Source organism: Clinocottus analis, unplaced genomic scaffold (genome assembly GCF_023055335.1).
Source record: "Clinocottus analis isolate CAN_PGR_092001 unplaced genomic scaffold, fCliAna1.0.p SCAF_33, whole genome shotgun sequence".
NCBI classification, from domain to species: Eukaryota; Metazoa; Chordata; class Actinopteri; order Perciformes; family Cottidae; genus Clinocottus; species Clinocottus analis.
Window position 1 is genome coordinate 884,902 of NW_027176076.1, and position 19,730 is coordinate 904,631.

The 19,730-nt window shown below is 38.5% G+C and overlaps 1 protein-coding gene across 1 annotated transcript in view; it reads right to left on the reverse strand.

Annotated features, from left to right (window-relative positions):
- Positions 1-2,654: 2,654 nt before the first annotated feature.
- galnt18b (UDP-N-acetyl-alpha-D-galactosamine:polypeptide N-acetylgalactosaminyltransferase 18b) overlaps positions 2,655-19,730 on the reverse strand; it is a 65,761-nt gene continuing 48,685 nt past the window's right edge. The window contains exons 7-11 of the mRNA XM_068595964.1: positions 15,391-15,576; positions 12,143-12,280; positions 9,594-9,689; positions 6,960-7,124; positions 2,655-3,654 (exon numbers count right to left, since the gene is read on the reverse strand). Coding sequence (XP_068452065.1) covers positions 3,508-3,654; positions 6,960-7,124; positions 9,594-9,689; positions 12,143-12,280; positions 15,391-15,576 — 732 coding nt within the window. The 3' untranslated portion in view covers positions 2,655-3,507. The remainder of the gene's footprint in view (positions 3,655-6,959; positions 7,125-9,593; positions 9,690-12,142; positions 12,281-15,390; positions 15,577-19,730) is intronic.

Genomic DNA, 19,730 nt, shown 5'->3' on the forward strand with positions numbered 1-19,730 from the left:
TGTATAGTTGTTGGTGGAGTTTATAGGCATCTTGGTGTACAGTGAGTCCGGTTTTCTTTGCTAGGCGTTCTAGTTGACGGCCCTGCACTTTCAGGTGGCGGAGTTCGTCAGTGTACCAGGGGGCGGAGTGAATGAAAGAGACACGTTTTGATTTTTTGGGGGCGATGAGGTCAAAACAGGAGGAGAGTGTATCATTATAGTAGTAAACCAGGGCAGCGGGGGAGGCAATTGAAATGATGGCAGAGGCAGAGACGATGGTAGCCAAAAGGGAGGAGGGGGAGGTTGATTGACTTGGTGTTACGGAAGGTTATGGTAGACTCTGTTTAACATGGGTGGGTAGGGATGTCAATGTCTAGGGTGAGAGCCAAGTGGTCAGAGATGGTGAGGTCAATGCTGGCTAGATTGGTGATGGTAATGCCGGAGGTGCAGATCAGGTCAAGAGTGTGTCCTTTTTTGTGGGTGGGAAAGTCGACATGTTGGGTGATGTTGAAATAGTTGGTGTCCAGATGTTCGGTGGAGCTTGTGGAGTGAGGAGAGTCGACATGTATGTTGAAGTCTCCGAGTAGCAGAATGGATGGAGAGATGGCAAAGAGTTGTGTGAGGAATTCAGACAAATCAGATGGGAAAGCAGGGTTAGGTTTTGGGGGGCAGTAGATGACTGCAGTAACCAGGGGTTTGGGACCAGACAGTTTAAAAACAAGGTGTTCAAATGAGAAGGGAGCTGGGATGGTTATTGTACTTGTAGGAATGTAGAAATTAAGTCCAAAAGGATCTCTTTGCACTCAAGCTAAAAGAACAGGAAAATGCCATTTCTAGACCCATTGCATCTGTGAATACTGTATTTTAAAAAGCTGATGCTGTTGCACTGCATTGCTGGCTTTAAAAGTTAAATATACCAATAATATATGAAAGATATGGAATATTTCCAGGTATGTTGTAAAGTGGACACTAAACACCGCAATGCTGTCTTTAATCTGTATGAAGAAGCAGTTAAAGGACTATAAATGAGTTGGAAAAGTGAGAATTGGTGGCTCAAATTAGGATTCAGCTGTGTTGAATATTTTCAAAATGTTTAAATTTGATTAAAAGTTGGATAAAGCTCATAATGAAAAATGAACCCCCTATCTTTAAAATCTAGTTCCCTAACTAGTTTCCTTTTAAGATACAGGACCTACAGTGAGAGTTGGGGATTTTGTTTTTAAAAAAGAAAGAAAATCGCCTCATTCTGTTAAAATACAGTTTCTTTTATTTATCCCTTTTGGTCAAAATAGGCTAAATTGAAAATGTCTGTAAATTTAAATGAAGAAGCACTCATAACAATACAACCTGTCTCTTGTAACAAATTAATCTGATGATCAAACTGTACATGACAGTTGCTCCAGAAAGGCGTACCCGTTAAAGACGTACCCGTTAAATGTCTGTATTTAACTCTGATATCAAGGTAAATGACTGCAATTTAGCAGATGCCAGATCTCAAAGGGAAGACAGACATATATTATCACCCCTGGCCTCACCCCTGGCCTCAGGCCAGCTCTTCTTAGAGATGCTGCATGTGACTCATGCTCAGGCACAGACAGCTCCATCACTGTGGAATACAGTTGCATGTATCTTTCACTGCACATTTACAGGGAATATAATCTCGGCAGTGTACTTTGTGCCAACCTAAAAAAAAAAAAGATGAAAAAAACAACCTATTTCAAGTCATTTTGTGGCACAAGATGATGTGCTAAATCAACAAGGGTAATACATGTATTTATGATCATCGAATATTAAGCAAATATACACACAGATTCCCTACAGCCATTTTAAAGCTAAAAGAAATGTTTGGAACGAGCTCCACACGGCAATCACTATGGGAGGTCAACTAAAAGCGGATGTAAGTAATGTGCATGGGAATACTGTTTTGTTGAATTGCTTTCATTCAAAACTTTGAGCATGCAGAGGCGCTCTTATTGCATATATTAAGACGTGTTCGTGAGGGAGGTCCTTTTGATGAAAGTGGGTTCCCATGTATATTTAATGCCATGGTTTGCCGAGCTCTGCTTGAATGTGGATGGTAATGAGGACTGACACGTTGAAAACAGGCTGTGCCACTCGTCTCCTCCCCAGGTGCACACAACAGTCAGAGCAGAAAGCAGCCCTGTTTCTCTGCTTCTGCCCTTGCATTTGTTATTACAAACGGACAACATCACTTCCATGACTCTGTATTTTATAAATGCTTTGTTCAAGTGTGCATGCACACCAGTCTATGTTGCTCCATTAAAAGGTAATATTAACAGCCATAGCTAGATGGTGGCCCTGAGATTTAAACTAAAATAAAAATAGAAAAACAAAAACTAATTTGAAAACATAGTCATCAGCTTGACAAGCTATCCGGCCATTTTGCTGCCTGGCCTGTAAAGGAAAAAATACTACCATTGCAAAAATACACTTAAGTTGTCAACCTGTCAACAAGGATGTAACAATTTAAGTGTATTTCCATTTTAACATTCTAAAGTGATCTATAGGATACAGTGTGCAGTAAAATACCTTTCACAATATTGCATGTCTACATGCAACATGCAATGACATGCAGCTCACGCTAAGCCTCCTGTGGAAGATGCGGTGAAAATAATGAGTACACCATCATCCATAGAAAAGAGAAGTGTGCTAATGTTTATCAGTTTTGATTGTCACCTGGAAACCTGTTTTGTAAGTCAGTTCTCTGCATTTCTATATTTTGTTGTGTTGTCTGACTTTTCAGTGCATTTTGTTACACTGTCGACTGGTGGAGAGGTTTTCTACTTTGCTTGAGTTTTGTGTATTTGCACATGTTTTCTTAAGTTGGAGTGGACTGAACTCCCAGGGCCACCGTGCACATTCAAAATATTTGACAATCAAAAATGTATTTGTGATTTATAGCAAATTCAAATACGTTTAATACTTTTGGTAGGGTAAAACTTGTTGATACGATTTGAACAGAAAAAACATGTTCACTCAGTAGTTTACATCAGATATTTTACTGTTATCTATAACAAATGATCAACATATTTACATGTAGAAAATAATCTATTATTTTCAGATTTATTCCAATATTTTCCAACAACTGTTCAGCTGAATCGCGTATTAAACCTACAAACCTGAGACACTAAATCAAAAATAATTACAGCAGGGACAGGTTCAGAAAACTTGCTACACAGTAGCAATTATGAACAAAGTACAAAAACATATTGGACCCATACATCTTTTAAGTCAATGAAAATTGGACTGTACTGTATTTACCACAAAATATACCTAATATACAAGCTTGTCAAATCTGCAAAATATCCGCCAACTATGGCTGATCCTGTAGGCAAAATAAAATGTTTAACATTTACGATGGGATGTCGACGGCTCATCAGAGGACATCGTGGTGCTCAAAAGGATTGTGTTGCCCAATGCATCGCTCTTCTGTCAGACTCCCGCTTTTGTACCTTTCACAAAACAAGGGAACACTTAAGGAACCACTTCATGTAATCAGTCCAGTGTTCACAAGGAGCTGCTAAACAGCACATTTGTGATGAACCATTTCTGTCCAGTGCATTTCTGCAGAGCGAGTTGGTAGCCAAACTCATTGTCGCTGCTCACTACAAGCTCGAGGCATCTCTTTGATTTCCTGTTCTGAATGGATCCTCCCTGAAAAGATAAAAGCAGGCTGGTGAAAACTGTGCCGGCCTCCAGAGAACAATTTTTGTGCACAATATAACTTTCCTCTTTTAAACCCACACTGCTGTGAATGGATATGGACATGTGCTGCTGAAGCGCCCTGAGCACTGACCGTTTTGGCTGAATCACACTACCATCCTCATCGGGCCCAACAGATAGCATCAACAAGGTTTCAAGGCAAAAACAACATTGAAATTGCCAGTGTAGTCATTAGCGTTCTTCCTAGCAAGGGCCAAGATTCTGAGAGACTCAACCCAAGAAAAAAAAGAAAACCAGACAAAACAGGCTAAATCATCTGGTATTGCAGTCGAAGGCATGAAGGACATGAAAACCTCAAAGGTGTTATGATAATGTGGAAATCTTCTACACACTTTAATGTATCAGCTGTTGCCAGAGTCTGAACAGAGCGAGCACATTAGCTCTGCAAAAATATTTCAGCATGTCCCAATGAATGGGGCAAAATTTTTCTCATTACGTTGTCAGGGCACTCCAAGGGCAAGTGACTGAAAAGGAGACTTTCAGCAGCCAATACAGTGTGGAAAGAGCTGCGAGGAGAGGGCTCTTTCGAATACTATGAGAGCAATACTGAGGGATGTGGGAGGAAAAAGACCTTAAGATTGGACAGGTTGTGCAGACAGAACCAAATTACTCTTTGGCCTGAGTTTGGCCTGTATGTGAGGTCCAAGAGACATTTTATTTTATCGATAACAGATGGTAATGACTGCTGAAAGTGGGCATTTATGGACCAATGTGTAGTCTTGTCCTGAGCCAGCCCATAAAAGCAGTGGCAGGGGCAATCAAGGCATTTCTTTACCTAATGGTATCAGCTCCAACAGCCAGATTTGCTTCAGACCCCTTCTTTTGGTTATGCCAGCTTTAGCTGCGAACAGATTATTTAATTACTTTATTCTATGATGTGTCAACATTTTAACAATCTCTATGAAAACTGAGCAGAACTACAACTGATGAAGAAGGTCGTATGTCGAGGTTGAGAGCTTTCTGTTTAACAACTGTTCGCAGGATCAACAATTTATCGTAGCGCTCAATCATTATGTAAAAGAACATGAAAAAAGAGGCAATATATTTCTTTATATTTCTGAATTTTAGGTTTTAAGTTTAGAGCAAAAATTTGAAAATAGTTTTACACAATTGAAAAATATTATGAACAATTTGACGCAGACACAAGCTCCACAGCCAAGTCACCCGCGGTCAGATCTTGAAAGTGTGCACTGTACAATAGTACCCGAGTCAAAAAAATCACTTTCAATCACCTGTTTAAATCCTATTCAGAGGTTAAGAGTGCTTTTGTGTGATTGGTTCTGTATACCTCAGCATACCTACTTGCAGATTTATTTACTATTGTAGTCTTTAATAACAATTTGGGTAGCACTTTACTAATACTAAATCGCATGTAGTTATTATAAAGCACGAGTACACACTTAATTCATAATTTATAAAGCACTAACTAGTAACTCATCAGTATACAATTTGGTGTTGGCTGCACCAAATGGTCTATTTAGAGGAGAGTTTGGGGCTTATTTAAACTTAAGTTTGATAGTCTATAGCTTCTGTACCTCAGTTAAGTCCTACATGAGGTGAGCAGTTTTCTTCTTTCTAAATCTAACTTGAATTTGGTCCAACATTTTAATCAGTGAGCGGATTTCTTTGTCGGCTAGAACAATCACATTCAGACTTAATTTTTTAGACAATGAAGCATCCGTAGAAGTTGCTTCAAGCTGTTTATTTCAATCCATGGATATAGCAATTTTTCTGACTCTTTCACAGAGAGATGACGTCTCAGTCTTAAATCCAGCCTACAAAGCTACAAAGCCCTGATTGGACAATTGTTTGTTTCTCAAACCTGCTGAAACAGCAGTCCATTAACACAACAACAAACCTTTTTCAATGTTTGAACAATTCAAAGATGTGGGTGGTAATTCAGAGGCCTGGACTGAGGCCAAACTAAAACCAAGATCCCCTGCAAACATTGAACGATAACGGATAGAGGAAGCTGCTGGGTTTCATTTAGCCAAGTTTCCTATAAACCATCAGGGGGCTGATGAATCTATATGTGAGCATACAGTGTGTAGGAAGGTTGTTATTTGATTTAGGGTTCTATGGTTTACTAGGAATTTAATTATAGGCTATGTACAGAACAATCTGTATTTCTTAGAGAAAAATAAAAATGTGTCACCCACACATACCCTCAGAACACACAGGCTGGAAAACCATACAGTCCCGCCCACTGAACATGTGCTTGCTTTACAAATGATCAATCTACCATTATGACAAATCTTTACACGCAAGCACACATTTAATTTATTTCTTTTATCAAGGCTTACCAAGATCATTTATTGGATAATGAGAGGTTTTCACGGTGGATGAAGAAAGTGAAGTAATTTAGCAAATTTCACCTCTAACATTTTGAAATATAAAGAATATCTTCACTTAAATTGGCTTCATGATACATTTGAATCACAATAAACTAAATCAAATGTTTTCTCTTATTTGTACAGTGTCCCATTTCCCATGGCTGCATTAGGAAATACATTTCTGCCTGAGCTCTACACTTTGCACATGTGCAGTCAAAACTGTCAATAATTGATGGCATATTTCAGAAACTTGATACTTTCTAACTTTGCTGATATGTCCCCATCCTGCATACTAAATTATGCAAAGATAACTAAAATAACCACTTAAAGTTCTGTGTGAGGATATATGATGTATGAGCTCAAGCAAATTAAACCTTTTCAAATGTTTACACCATCGTGCTGTAAAATCAAACGGATGCACTTGTAGTCGCAGTCCAGCAGCGACAAAATGGTTATAACAAGCATCTAATATGAAGCACATTTGGGATTTTATGCATATTTTACTGAAAGAGGAATACAATGTATAATTGAAACAGTACTGACAGCATGGCGGACAACAATAAGAGGTTTTTTAAACCCAAATCTAAGCACGCAGTAAATCCAATTCATCCGCTGTCATGGGGCATTTTGTGAAGTGGCTGCTTGTCTGTTAAAACACATTATGCAAGCACAGCTAAGAAAGGAAGACAATTATAAAGTTTCAATTACTCTTCACGTGTAAATGAGTTACAGAATTGAGGGGTCAAACAGTAAATTAAAACACTTGCATGATTAACAGCTACCTCCAGTAGTTTTTCCCTGTCACTTACAACAAATTACCTTAACTGTTGGACATAAACAGACAACTGCATATTAACCTTGTGTGTTCTGACCATGTGTGCAGACTATGTTCATAGGTATCACCTGAGTGAAGAGCCAGTGGAGCTTCATGCGTTTGGCGGCGGCATAGCTGCACTCGATGAGGCGCGGCCTGCTGTTCACGTCCACCAGGCACTTGTTGTCGTCGTCATCAACTGTTGGACTGAGGAGCCCGATGTGGAGCTGCTGAGCACTGGTGTAGTACACATTCTGCAAGAAACACCACATCTTGCGTCAAACACACTGTAAGTGCAGTACTGTAGGCACAGACTGCTGTGGTTGACATTTTGATAATGGTCCCTGCAGAGCTGTATATGACCATAAAGGTAATAAACTATGCAGCAAATGAGGATTGCACTCGGGTTGTCTTTGGGAATGAAAGAGACATTTACATAGACTGAATCTGCATATTTATACAGTTGAATGAATGGAGGACAAGAAATAAACAAAGCAAAGCCCACAATGTAAGCTCATTGTTAATTCAGTAATGGTGAGAAACCCTGAATAATTGTGTCTCTCGCTCATATTTAGTTGACAAAAACTAAAAATCTTTTTCAGGAATTTGGCAGAAAAATAATTTTCTGTATTGAAAAGGGAAAAAGGCTGCAGTTTGAGCATGAGAGGGGGAGAAAGAGGGAATCTGTGGATTATATTTACAGACAGACAGAGCGGTGCTCCGAGCTTTAGTGTGTTGTAGTGCACACGGTGACAAACGAGAAGTTGTGAAACAAGGAGGGACCGCATGAGGGGACCTAATTTTGATCACATGAAATAGATCACATGTAAAATGTGTGTATTTTATAGTGATAGGAAGTAAACTGAATTTGCTCCAGTGTTTTGAGATACTTCTTAGTAAACACAACATCTTCACAGCTATTTTTAGTATTTTACATACAAATAGTTAATCTGCTACTAGCATCTTAAGTAAAAGAACAAATTAATAAAACACATATTAAAGGAAGGCCACAAAATCGGTATTTTAAAATTCAAATGATAAAGAGGTTAGATTTAGATTCATATGGGAGCTGATGGTTAAAAAGGGACTTTGTCAGAAGACGTCTATATGATTTCCACTCGTCTCTGCACCAGCATCTTGATTAGCTGTCAAAGTACCCCAAAACAGAAAGAAATCAGGGTCATGTTTGCATATTCTGCAGCTTGTCTGACTTTCCCTCTTATCCTTCTCTTAGTCCTTACTCGTATCGCCCAAACAGCCTCCTGTCTCCTTCCCACCAGACGTTAAACAGTCTGACGAGTGTGAATTTTTTATTTGTGCTGCTCATTTTGGGAGCAGCGCAGACTGCCAGGCTGTGAGTGGCTGTGCTTTCTATTGTTGCTGTGCTTAAGTCGGTATATTTTATTACTGCTTGAGCTGAAGCGCTGTACCGTATGTTTGCTGACACCATGCACTTGTAAAGTCAGTCACATGTTGGATCGTAAGCTTTGGAAAACGTTTTCCTTTCATGTGTCGCTGTGCAATTTTCATTCAGCACATTAATGTACTGCACTTACAGCAACACCTCAGATACAATGGTAAAACTTTCCCAAAAAGCAACTCGGTGACATTATGAATGTCTACAGCAAATATTTGCTAAGAATATGTGTCATTTTAGAGGCAATACAGGGTCTAAATCCTCTCCATGATGTAACACTGAAACGTAAAAATAGAGCAGACTAGATTTGTCTTGCAGAAGAGATCCCTAATCTCATTAGAAACGCTGGTGCTACTCCAATCCATTGTTTGAAATAACTGGATTTGTGAGAGATTTACAGCATACAACAGGTATACAGTTAGTCATTATTAAAGTTATCTTGGTCTCCGAAAGGACTGTAGAAGCTGAGATTTTAAAGGAAAAAGTGTTACTGAGACCCCACAAGATTCTACAGATTTCTCCTTAGTAAGTATTAATTAGCACTTTGTTGACAATATGAATACCAGACATTATGAGTGTATTGTAGTACAAATGAGGATAGATTCATTTGAATTAAGAGGGATGATGTAAGATCAAGCCTCACTCCATCAGACAAGTTTACAAGTGTTACGGCAAGGTTAAACAATCTCTGAACACAATCTTCTCAGACATAATGGGATGGAGGAATCGATTGGAGCTGGAAGACGCTGAAGAAAGTAAATGATAATCAAGCTGTGCTAACATTTGTAGACACTCACTGCTTATTATTTGGGCTGTATTATGTCCTGAAAGAGTAGTCTAGAGATAAGCTTTTCTAGACATCAATTAATGAAAAACAGAAGCAAGTGATTGAAATGATCCTGAAGTCTACGTGACTGCATGACAAATGTACAGGTACAATCTAACTTGATGAAGTAAATAAAAAAAGGATTTTACATTTTGTTTTGTCGATAACGTGGGATTTTACTCTGAGCTGGACTCAGTTAGGACATGTCAGCCCTAAATGAAGGTGTATGAAAAATAGAGTTTAATATGTATTTAAAAACATAGTGTTTCTGTAAAGGGCAAGAAAACAACCTGATCCTGTTTTATGAGTTAAAGCTATTGAGTTTGATCCAATCTGAAAGCACAGAAAAGTTATTTTTCTTCGAAACGAAACAGGTTTTATTGAGTAAGAAAATCCCGAGATGGAAATAAAATATAGAGGTGGTATATTAAATCTTTATACGCTGCATAAAACAGTGGTGTGAAGAGGGAGGGCTCTAACCTGAGGTGTCATCCCGTGACAGAGATACAGGATGGGGACATTGTCATTGTCGGGCCCCTGGTCCAGACACAGATCATTCTTCAGAGAGTTTTTCAGCTGGCAGACCAAGAAAATCACATTCAGTCACAAGTACAGATAAATAACAAAGAAAAACAATCTAGGAATTGTCTTGGGGTGAAATCAATGTTGTGACAGTGTTTGCAAGCACACTTTAACCCATACATTTATAACCAGGTCAGTATTTCTAATATGAATCATAGTTTCTAACTTGAACCAGTGTAATGCACCAGTGAGAGCTTTAATTTAAGTCCATCACAATTCTAACATATTTGGTTTATTTTGGATTGTAACTGCTCTCCAAACAAGATTCCTTGAAAGGAAATATATATCTTAAAAGATGAGGTCCTACATGATTCTGATTTTTTAACTACTAATGAATAATATCGCAAAAGATGTTGTAAGATGTTTTTCTTGCTGCTTATTTATTCATGAATTTATAATGTTTTAAGATTCAAGAAGAAAGATTTGCAGCAAATATCTCAGGGACTTTAAGACTTAACTTTTATTTAGTAAGTTATCCATGAATTCTAAGCGATGGAAAATATTCGTCTATTTACTGAATACTGTGTTTTGAAAGGTTATAGAGAATACAGAATGTGTTGCTTTAAATATAAATATGTATGTCAAACCTTTTTACCCATTGATGAATTACGATCCATTGCTAAGAATACTAAGATTATATATATTATGTTTTTATGTATCTACACAAACAATATACATGTATCTACATTCGTCTTGTAATTTTCACACAAGTTGATGCAGTATTTTTTATGATATCTGAATAAATGCTGGAAATGTTTTGTGAGGTGAATAAATCATTGTGTACTAGACTATGAATAATGGTAACAGATACTTCCTGTGTGGTGTCCAGTTCACAGATAAAATCATACTGCCAAAACACAGTGAGAGTGAGGAAGCAGCATCTAGCACCTGCTCTCTTCAACTCTGCAGCACATTATTTGCTCTACGGGGGAAACTATTATCCAAACATTAAGCGCTGCCTGCTGCAGTGCTCACTGTTGATATGAAAACATATCCACATGGTTGAGTGAGTAAGGAAAGGTGTTTTAAAGTGACGAAGCGAAAGAAAAAAATGCTCATCGAGCCAGCGTCAGCCTGGTGTATTCCTTGAGCCTCACATAGAGAGAATACAGAAGAAGCCTGAGTGGGTTGAAACATATAAAACATGATTCATCCTCTTAAATTCATTTAAGCTTCATGAAAATGTAAATCATCAGCATTACGCTTAATGAACATGACTCAGACTTTGAGGACCAAAGGGTTATTCATGCGCAACATGACAAAGGTCTGCCTGATTGTGAGATGCAAACTGCTCTGCAGGGAGCTCCATGGATGATGGTTTTACGTGGGAGGTGAATTAGGTAAAGATGTGAGATCAGAAGAACACAGTTATGGAAAGATTCAGCTCCACATCGGCTCGGGAGATGTCTACTTCTATCTGCTAATCAGTAAATCTACAGGCAGCTCAGATCTACGAGTGTAAATATAGTAAATATGCAACAGTGACATCTGTGGGGACGACGTCAGCTTAACATGGAATGACATTTAGAGCGTCTTTAGCTTCTGTGATGTAATGTGTGTCTGAATGAGACGTAATGTTCTTCAGTTTTCATTGTTCTGCTCCATGTGGGCATGGCTCAGTGAATATGGAATCACATAGCGCTGTAAAGGAAAGTTTGCCACCTGCAGCTAACTTCACCCACATTGTTCAGATCAGGAGGAGGAAGAGAGTTATGAATAAATTAGACCTCAGAACATTCTACGGAAATGTCAAAATTTTTGCAAAATAATGAATAAATGTATTCACGCAAGAGGCTTGGCAAGTAACAACTCTTCAAACCACAACGACTGACTAACCCATCAAATGCATGTAGCAAATATAGAATAATGAGGTAATTTTACTTGAGGAAATGAATGTAATGAGGCCGGTCTATTTCCTCGCTGTCCCCATACACCATTTGTCAGTTTGTAATAAAAAAAAAAAAAATCATCCATACAACATAGTGCCGTAATACTCTGTGTGTCACTGTGTATTAGGGTTCACCACATATGATGTGAGGTGGTAGGACAGTGGAAACAAATCTGTTTGAGAACAACTAGGAATGGGCAAATAGAAACACTGCCAACCCCATTGGCTGTCACCTTTTCTGGCATCTCTCACTAATAAAATTCAGCTGCAAAGCCCTAAAGTGGGGAATACTACATCTATATTTAAATGAATCCATATATGTCTGTTTTGATTGCAGTAATCCAACATAAAATGATTCCTCTAAAAGTTCTGAATGGAGAAGGAAAGAGACAAAGTTGATGCAGCAAACCTCCTCTTTGTGTGAACTGTTTGTGCTCCTGACAGCAGCCATCCGGATCCCAACACAAGGATTACAATTATTTGCTCAGGAATGGTTTAGACTTGATTTTGCTTTTACAGACGATGGATTGCATTTGGGATGAAGAGGCAGGCAGCTTACGACTCCATATGCGATGGTCTCACTGTACATCCTCATCTCAGGGTAGATGTTGACCAGGTACCATCGGAAAGTTTTACACTGCAGCCTCTTCCTCAGAGCCTTCCTCTCAGAGATATCACCAATATCTATGCCCGGGTCCTGGGTTCAAGCACACACACACACACACACACACACACACACACACACACACACACAGAAATGCACATAAAGCATACAATTGATTAACTGTAGCTGCGTGAGAAACTAATCAGTAAATGGACCATAAAGGATCATTGTGTTGCCATTTGTTGTGGATTAAAATAGCGTCTGTAGGGTTTTGATTTTTTTTAATATATAATATAGTCTTATAGAATTGAACACTTGCTGTTAAGATTAAAACAATGTGTTTCCCCTCTAGACTTTTCACATGATTTCACTTGCACAACTGTTTGAGACCCAAAGAGGTAAAATACATTTTTTTTAATAATTTTTCGGATTGTGTGTACCAGAACTTGGTTTCACCATCTCACAGGCCCTCTGATTAATCTTGCGACCCTTTAGAGGGGCCTTACCCTTGGTTCAGAAACTAAACTACCCATAGAAATAGAATGAGAGTACAACATTGCCTTTAACATCGTCATTGCAGGATGTTCACAGCGGCAGCCATTTTATGTTTACCAGCGGGCTGGCTTCTCTAAAAACCTGACTTGCAGCAAGTCACGGACTCCCCGAGGACCATACATGCAGTGGAGTAGTGTGAGGCATGGAGAGGCATCGTTTGCATACTACCCTGCTAGAAAGAAATTTGTACACACACCAGGACACAAAGATGTTGATCGCATGATCAGTATAACAACTGACAACAATCACGCTTTTGTTTTGAACGAGTCAAATGACCAGGGAAAGCAGTTCAATGTCCCTTGTACTCTCAATCTGTTTCTATATGACTGTATGTAAAGCGATAACGGTAAAATACTTTGTACACATTGATGCACCAGAGTACTTTACTAACATCATACATAATATACAGTCATCTGTCAGAGGAGCACATTTTATGCAGAATGAGTAATAGTAATTTGATACTTCAAGTACATTTAGCTCCTAATGTTTTTCTACTTAAGTAGGAAATGCGAGCATAAATTTTAAAGTGGGTACTTTGACCTAAGTTAAGCATCTGAGTACTTCTTGGCCAATGCATGTTACCATCTGCCCCATGTTGCCCCCTCCAACGCTGTATCATCATTAACATAACTAATGCCTCTTTAGTAACTCAAAAGTGGGGGCAAATATTACAGATTTGGCTTTCTGGTACTCAAAAACAAAAATGTGTATTCAGATGGACTTCATATAAGCAGAGTGTTGATTTCCACACTCAGTAAATTAAGACGGACAATTCAGCAGTGTCGTTAATTCAAGGGGCTAGAGCTGGGGCTAAATTTCATGCTTCTTGAGGACAGACTTTGTTAAATGTCTCATTATTGACTGAATGAATTGCCTGCAGATGTTCATCTATTCATAACGTGGATTTACATATTCAAACAGATCACGCAGGAGAGAAAAAAGCTTCAGTGAGCAAACGTTTGACTTCGCCTTTGAGGGATGCGTCCTTAACGTAAGATGACAGTATGGTTATTTACTTCATTTTACTGAATCCAGTTGAAGATCAAATGAAAATCAGCCTCACAAAACACAAATATATGACACTAAAACAGCCGTAAAGACCCCAGGCAGCGTGCAGTATATACGTTTTGTATCAGTTAGACTCATGCAAATACTGCAGATGCTCAACTAGCACAAAGGCTCAACTTAAGAGATTTAAAAGAATAAAGTGATTGTTGAACAATAAATAATTTAATACAATTAATTATACACATCTTTTTTCTCTCTATATTATTTATTATTTTGCTACCAAGTTGCAGCTGTAATCCCAAACCTTTAATTCATCTTTTAAAATGTTTTTGTCGTCCTTTGTATCTAATGTTCTCATTGCTAATGTCTCCATTTAGAACATTTTATTGAATCGCATTATGTATTTATTTATTCTGTGGCACGTATTTAATTCAGGCCATTGTGTAAGTAACACAAAATAATTTCATTGGAGCCTCCTAGAGGTGTCAGTGGCCTGATTCAACTAAGCATCTGTGATGGCAAGAGAGCAGCTGATAACAGATGACACTCAACCCCCTGACATTTAGATTAGGTGGCTGCAGAATGGAGCTGCCTGCTGGTGACATATATTTATCATCTGTAGTCATATTTGTTGGTTTGTGCATCATTTTTCAACATCCGATTTGGACTTCTGTGGGAATACTACATTTGGATAATGATGCAAAAGGCGGCAACACCAAATCCTGTGTGTAGGTGACATAAAAAAACTAATCCTTTCTGTCCCTTCTGTCAATTGAGCCTGCAGCAAGTTTATGGCTGACATCTGACATTTGAAAAATGGGACATACTGCATGTACATACTGAGGATTGTGTGAAAGAGCTCATGCATACAAAACTTCACCTTAGCTGACAATAAAACTGCAAAGCTAAAAGAACATTATGATGAGGACAGCGAAAGATGGATTTCTGCTTTATAAAAAAAACATTCAGCAATTTGAGGGTACATTTTCTTCTTTGGTTACACAATTACATTTTTGTGGTTTTGGTTTTGAACATTAGTCAACAAAAAAAAATCTGACTTTTTTTAATGGAACAGATTAATCTAATGTACTGAATTTTACCCATATGTCCTACTCTCATAAGACCCTGCAGTAAAAAAAAGTCATTTAGCGCAGAATTAATGTGTACAGTTAAACTGAGGAAATCGGGGGTTTTTTTGGTCTCGTGGTTAAGCCGCATGCTGCAGTACGTCAAGGGCTCCCTCGATTCAGTCATCATACCTCTTGTAACCCATCTAGTCAAAGCCAAATTGCAAAAACATAAATTAGAAAAATAATGCTGAATGTGAAAGAGCTGCTGATTATACATTAGACTCCCTCAAAGTGATGTAATAAAAGTTAAACTGCCAAGTTATTGGACTGCAAATGCTAGTCTGTTTTTTGTATTATAGAAAATGTTATCAGAATTTCTCACGTTAGATTAAAAACAATGCACAAATACTGTCACATATTTAAAAAAAAACAAAAAAAACTATGATAATGACAACTTTGTATTGTAGATGACTACACACAGATGATTGCCTGTATTGTGACCACAATGTGGTACAATGTGGAACTCACCAAATGTAATACAGTGAAAGAAAAACAACATGATTAACTCACCTCCATGGGAATATTCCAGGCCATGTAAACATGGCTTTTAAACTCATCCATCCACACTTCTGCAACTCTGAGGGCGTTTCGCCGCACGTGAGACGTCAGATCGTCTGTGTAGGGTTTATGAGCACGCTCTATGTGGGCGATGCGAGCGCAAGGCAGGACCTCAACACTGCCGCCACACTGCCAGACCTGGTTTTAGACATTACAAAATATAAGAGAATATTATACAAATATAAGAGAATATTGTCATTCATCTACTCGCAATGAGTCTGCTTTGGGAATCAAAAACTCACATTATACTCTCTCACTCTCTCTTTCTGTCTCTCTCTCTCTCTCTCTCTCTCTCTCTCTCTCTCTCTCTCCCTCTCTATCACACACACACACACACACACACACACACACACACACACACACACACACACACACACACACACACACACACACACACACACAGCCTTTAAGACTTGACACCAAAGCCTGCACAGATGTTGCTGCAACATACTGCTGCACCTGATGTGCTTGCTCAAAGTTAGGAGCGATGAAATAATGGTTGAAGAAGTTTACTTTGGTAAGAAAGAACTTTCAGCAAAGCCAATTTATTTTGCCACAACTGAACTTGAATAAAAAAACACAATCGTACTACTGACTCTTTTTTTCTGCGTGGAGCCATGAACCCTCATTCTTTTCATTGTTCTATTCACAGTCAAAGTAGTTATTTATGTTATTTTTAACACATCTATCTAGTTCTGATTCTACTGTCAGACTTAAAAACATTTGGGGTTTCAGAGCATTTCAGAGGATCTCAGTGCAGTGGGTTTCAATGGCATCACTTCTAGGGTGCTTAAAGCATGTTTTGGCCCTTCATCATCACCTTTGAAGCCTACTGTATCCTTGACTGTGAGAAGGTCCCTGTGGTGGGAAATGTTAATGTCCCAGTGCCCAGCAAGAGCAGCTCGAGTCCTTGATGACTAAAAGCCAGTGGCACTAACACCTCATATAATGAAGACCTCTGGGAGGCTTTTAACCCAGGTGCCGAAATCTCTGCAAGCTTTTCCAAAATGTGATACACCTATCCAACCAATAGTGGCAATAGAAGACTCTCTCATCACGACTCAATGGAAATTTAATAAATACATTTTGCAGCACCATGTGATGTACTGTTCTCAGATTACTCACACCTTTGTATACTGGACACAACAAAAACAAAGAAAAAGATGAAGTTGCCTTTTTTCTATTTTTACAATGAGGTTTCCATATTTCCATTATACATTTCAAATCAACAGGTCATCAAGCATTACATGGGTTAGTTATGTATTTTAATGTCATTATTTAATGTATTCATTACCAGGCCTAATTGTATTCTATATTATTTAACATCCCTAATTGCCCATATCAGTTATTAACATTTCAAATGATTTTGTTGTCTTTTGATTAACATGTATGCAGCAAAAAGGATGTGAATTCCTGAGTTACAAAAACGTTGAAGATAACTATTTGAGAATCAAAGCTTGAAGGGAAATGAATTAGGGAATGAATTAAGTCACACAATGCGGCTGATTAGTATCTGAAGAATTTGAATAGTATCGCAAAGTAATTCAAAAACTCAACAGAAGCAATGAAGATGGGGCTACTCTGTTTACAGGCTCTCATTTGAATAGGGTCATCAAAAGAGATGTCACTACCAGTCTGTGAAGGATCCTCAGAAACCCCTTGAATGTGCTGAACTTAACATTAGTCCAGGGCACCCGCAGTTTCAGTATGAATAAGTTTGAAATCAACCGGCTGTGCTGCTCCGGGAGGAACAAATTGTGCAGCTGACATCCTTTGTGTTTAAGTAAAAAGTATCATTCAAAGAACCTACTGCCAAAGAACATTACAGGGTTTGGTGCAGATGAGCATCATTGAGGATGATGTGACATGTGGATGTGACACGAACACTTTCTGTGGCCACTGAACTGGCAGCCAAGCAGATTTGGATATAAAATATGTTGGTGTTTTGTTACTCAAGTGAAATGTGTGTTTCTATTAAATATTCTATAGAAAAATCTAATTCAAAAATGGGGTTTTTAATTTTCTTTTGCAATAGTAAACCCTGACCTTGTTGCAGGTCCCACTATTATAGCTGGTAGTTAGCTGAGTATTATGTTCATAACAATCCACCACACCTTGTTAACAGACAGCAGGACAAGGCTGAACATGTGCAGTATTTCTACAGTGATATTTCTCTCGGAGGCCATTAATTAAAAGCCATATAACATCCCAGACTGTGAAGCTATAGGAGGAACATAATGTATAATTGATTTCCCCAATTTTGAGATGGACAAAGATTTGACTTTGTCATCACAGTCTGGGGAGATAGTATGCAAGTAATATTGAATTAAAGGCTCATGTGGTATTTAAATTTAATATAAACCGGCTAATTGTGGCAGCTGCAGTAGTGTTCCGGCGTCACGCTGAAACTCAAGATTACCGAATGAAAATATCCTTGTGTGCCGTTTCCAACTGCAGATCAATAACATTATTTTAACACAATAAAGAAATTATGTTACAGCAATTACAACAGACACCACAAGTCCAGCCATGCAAACAAACACACTGATCCGACCAAATAGTTCCTGGTAACAAACCCTGGTTGCAACAGTCGATGATGATGAGGACTTTATTTAACGGATTAGTCAATTAACAGAATATTAACTGCCAAAATGTTGTTGGTTTAAGCTTCTGTGGATTTGATCTACGAGATATTGAAGTCTTCACAAAAGTGGGAGACCAGCCCACATTGACTTTCGTGGAGCTGCACTGCCAGCTTGGAAAAGAATGATCTGTTGCAGTCTTATCCCTCCGAACATGACTAAACACATGACTTTGAAGATTTGTTCAAGCTGAAAACAGTGGAGTGAAACATTGGAACAATTGTGTCTTTGCTTCTAAAAGCCTCAGTCAATTACAGCTTGTACGCAACATTGACCCACAAAATAATTATGCCCCCATTCTTTAGTGTCAACTTTGCTTTCAGACAATGAAACAAACGCTTCAGTATTTCTGCCTGTGACTCCCCCTGCAGTTAACCACTAATCGCCTGCTGCATATTTTTCGAAATAATCACAAGCAATGGGTCATTACTGTCAACATACAAGTCTTCCATTACTACGGAGGGACGCACTTTTATTACATTCAAAATGTTACAATTGTATACAGTGGGATATTCCTAATATTGCCCTCCACCATCTACTTTGCAGGCATGACTCACACAATTTCTTAGTGTGCTGCTGAAGTAGAAAGCACAAAGAAATACATGACACTTTACGGTGGCACCATCTTGGATGAGAAATTTCACCTTCATGCTTTCAAAAAGTTGTAAAATAAATAGCAAATAACAAATATTCTGACACTTGGTCCACGTCATTTAGGAGTCGTATTATACTGCACCCACTTCGATACAAACAAATCAAATCAACACTCCACCATTTTTTGGTCCACTTTGTGTTATTAAAAGTCAGGTCCTCATCCCACAGCAACGGAACAATCTCAGTCAGGACGGCACCACCACTCCCTTCCCTTGTAAACTTAAAAAGCTCATCTCCTCAAGAAACGCCTCACGTCCCCTGCTCCCACTTGTATCACACCTCCTTTGTGCCACATCCTCCTGCAAATATGTTCCTGTCTAAATCTGATCTCGCTGTTCTGCCTCTAATTTATTTTTCAGGCAGAGAAGGTCTCACATTACAGCAGTGTTTGCTCAGATCTATAATCAGGGCACCATCAGCCTGAGCTTAAGCTATTTTTTTTATTTTTATTGCTGCACTCAAAATGCTGCTTTGGATAAGAGCAAGAGCTAAAAACCTTTAATGTTAAAGTAATGCAAGTGCAAGTGCTTTACTAATTTTTCTGTCTACAATGGTGGCAGTTACCAAGCAGGGCGTCTACAGGGTTAAAGTGGATTTTGATGTGAATTCGCAAAATCTTTGAGGACATGAAGCATAGTAATGATGCTGTTTTATGGTGCTGCAATATGTCAATTTGAATTACGAAAAATACAATCTCAAACTTAATGGTTAGATATTCAATCTAGCTATCCATTTCATGAACTTTTTGCAACCTCGTTCGTCTATGGTTTGCTGCTTTAAAGTAGTCCACGCTAAATCTATCTTTAGACTGTCAAATGCTCACCCCCTGCAGGCTTGAAAGGCGGCTGTAACATGTTTGCTTTTTTTTTCTCACTAAGAACAGCAGCAGCTTTAAGTCGTGTCAGTTGCGATGGATTCCAACATTTTTACGGCCAAAAAAAGTATTAAGACATACATAAAATGTTTCAAACCACACTTCTCTGCTGCTCAACCATG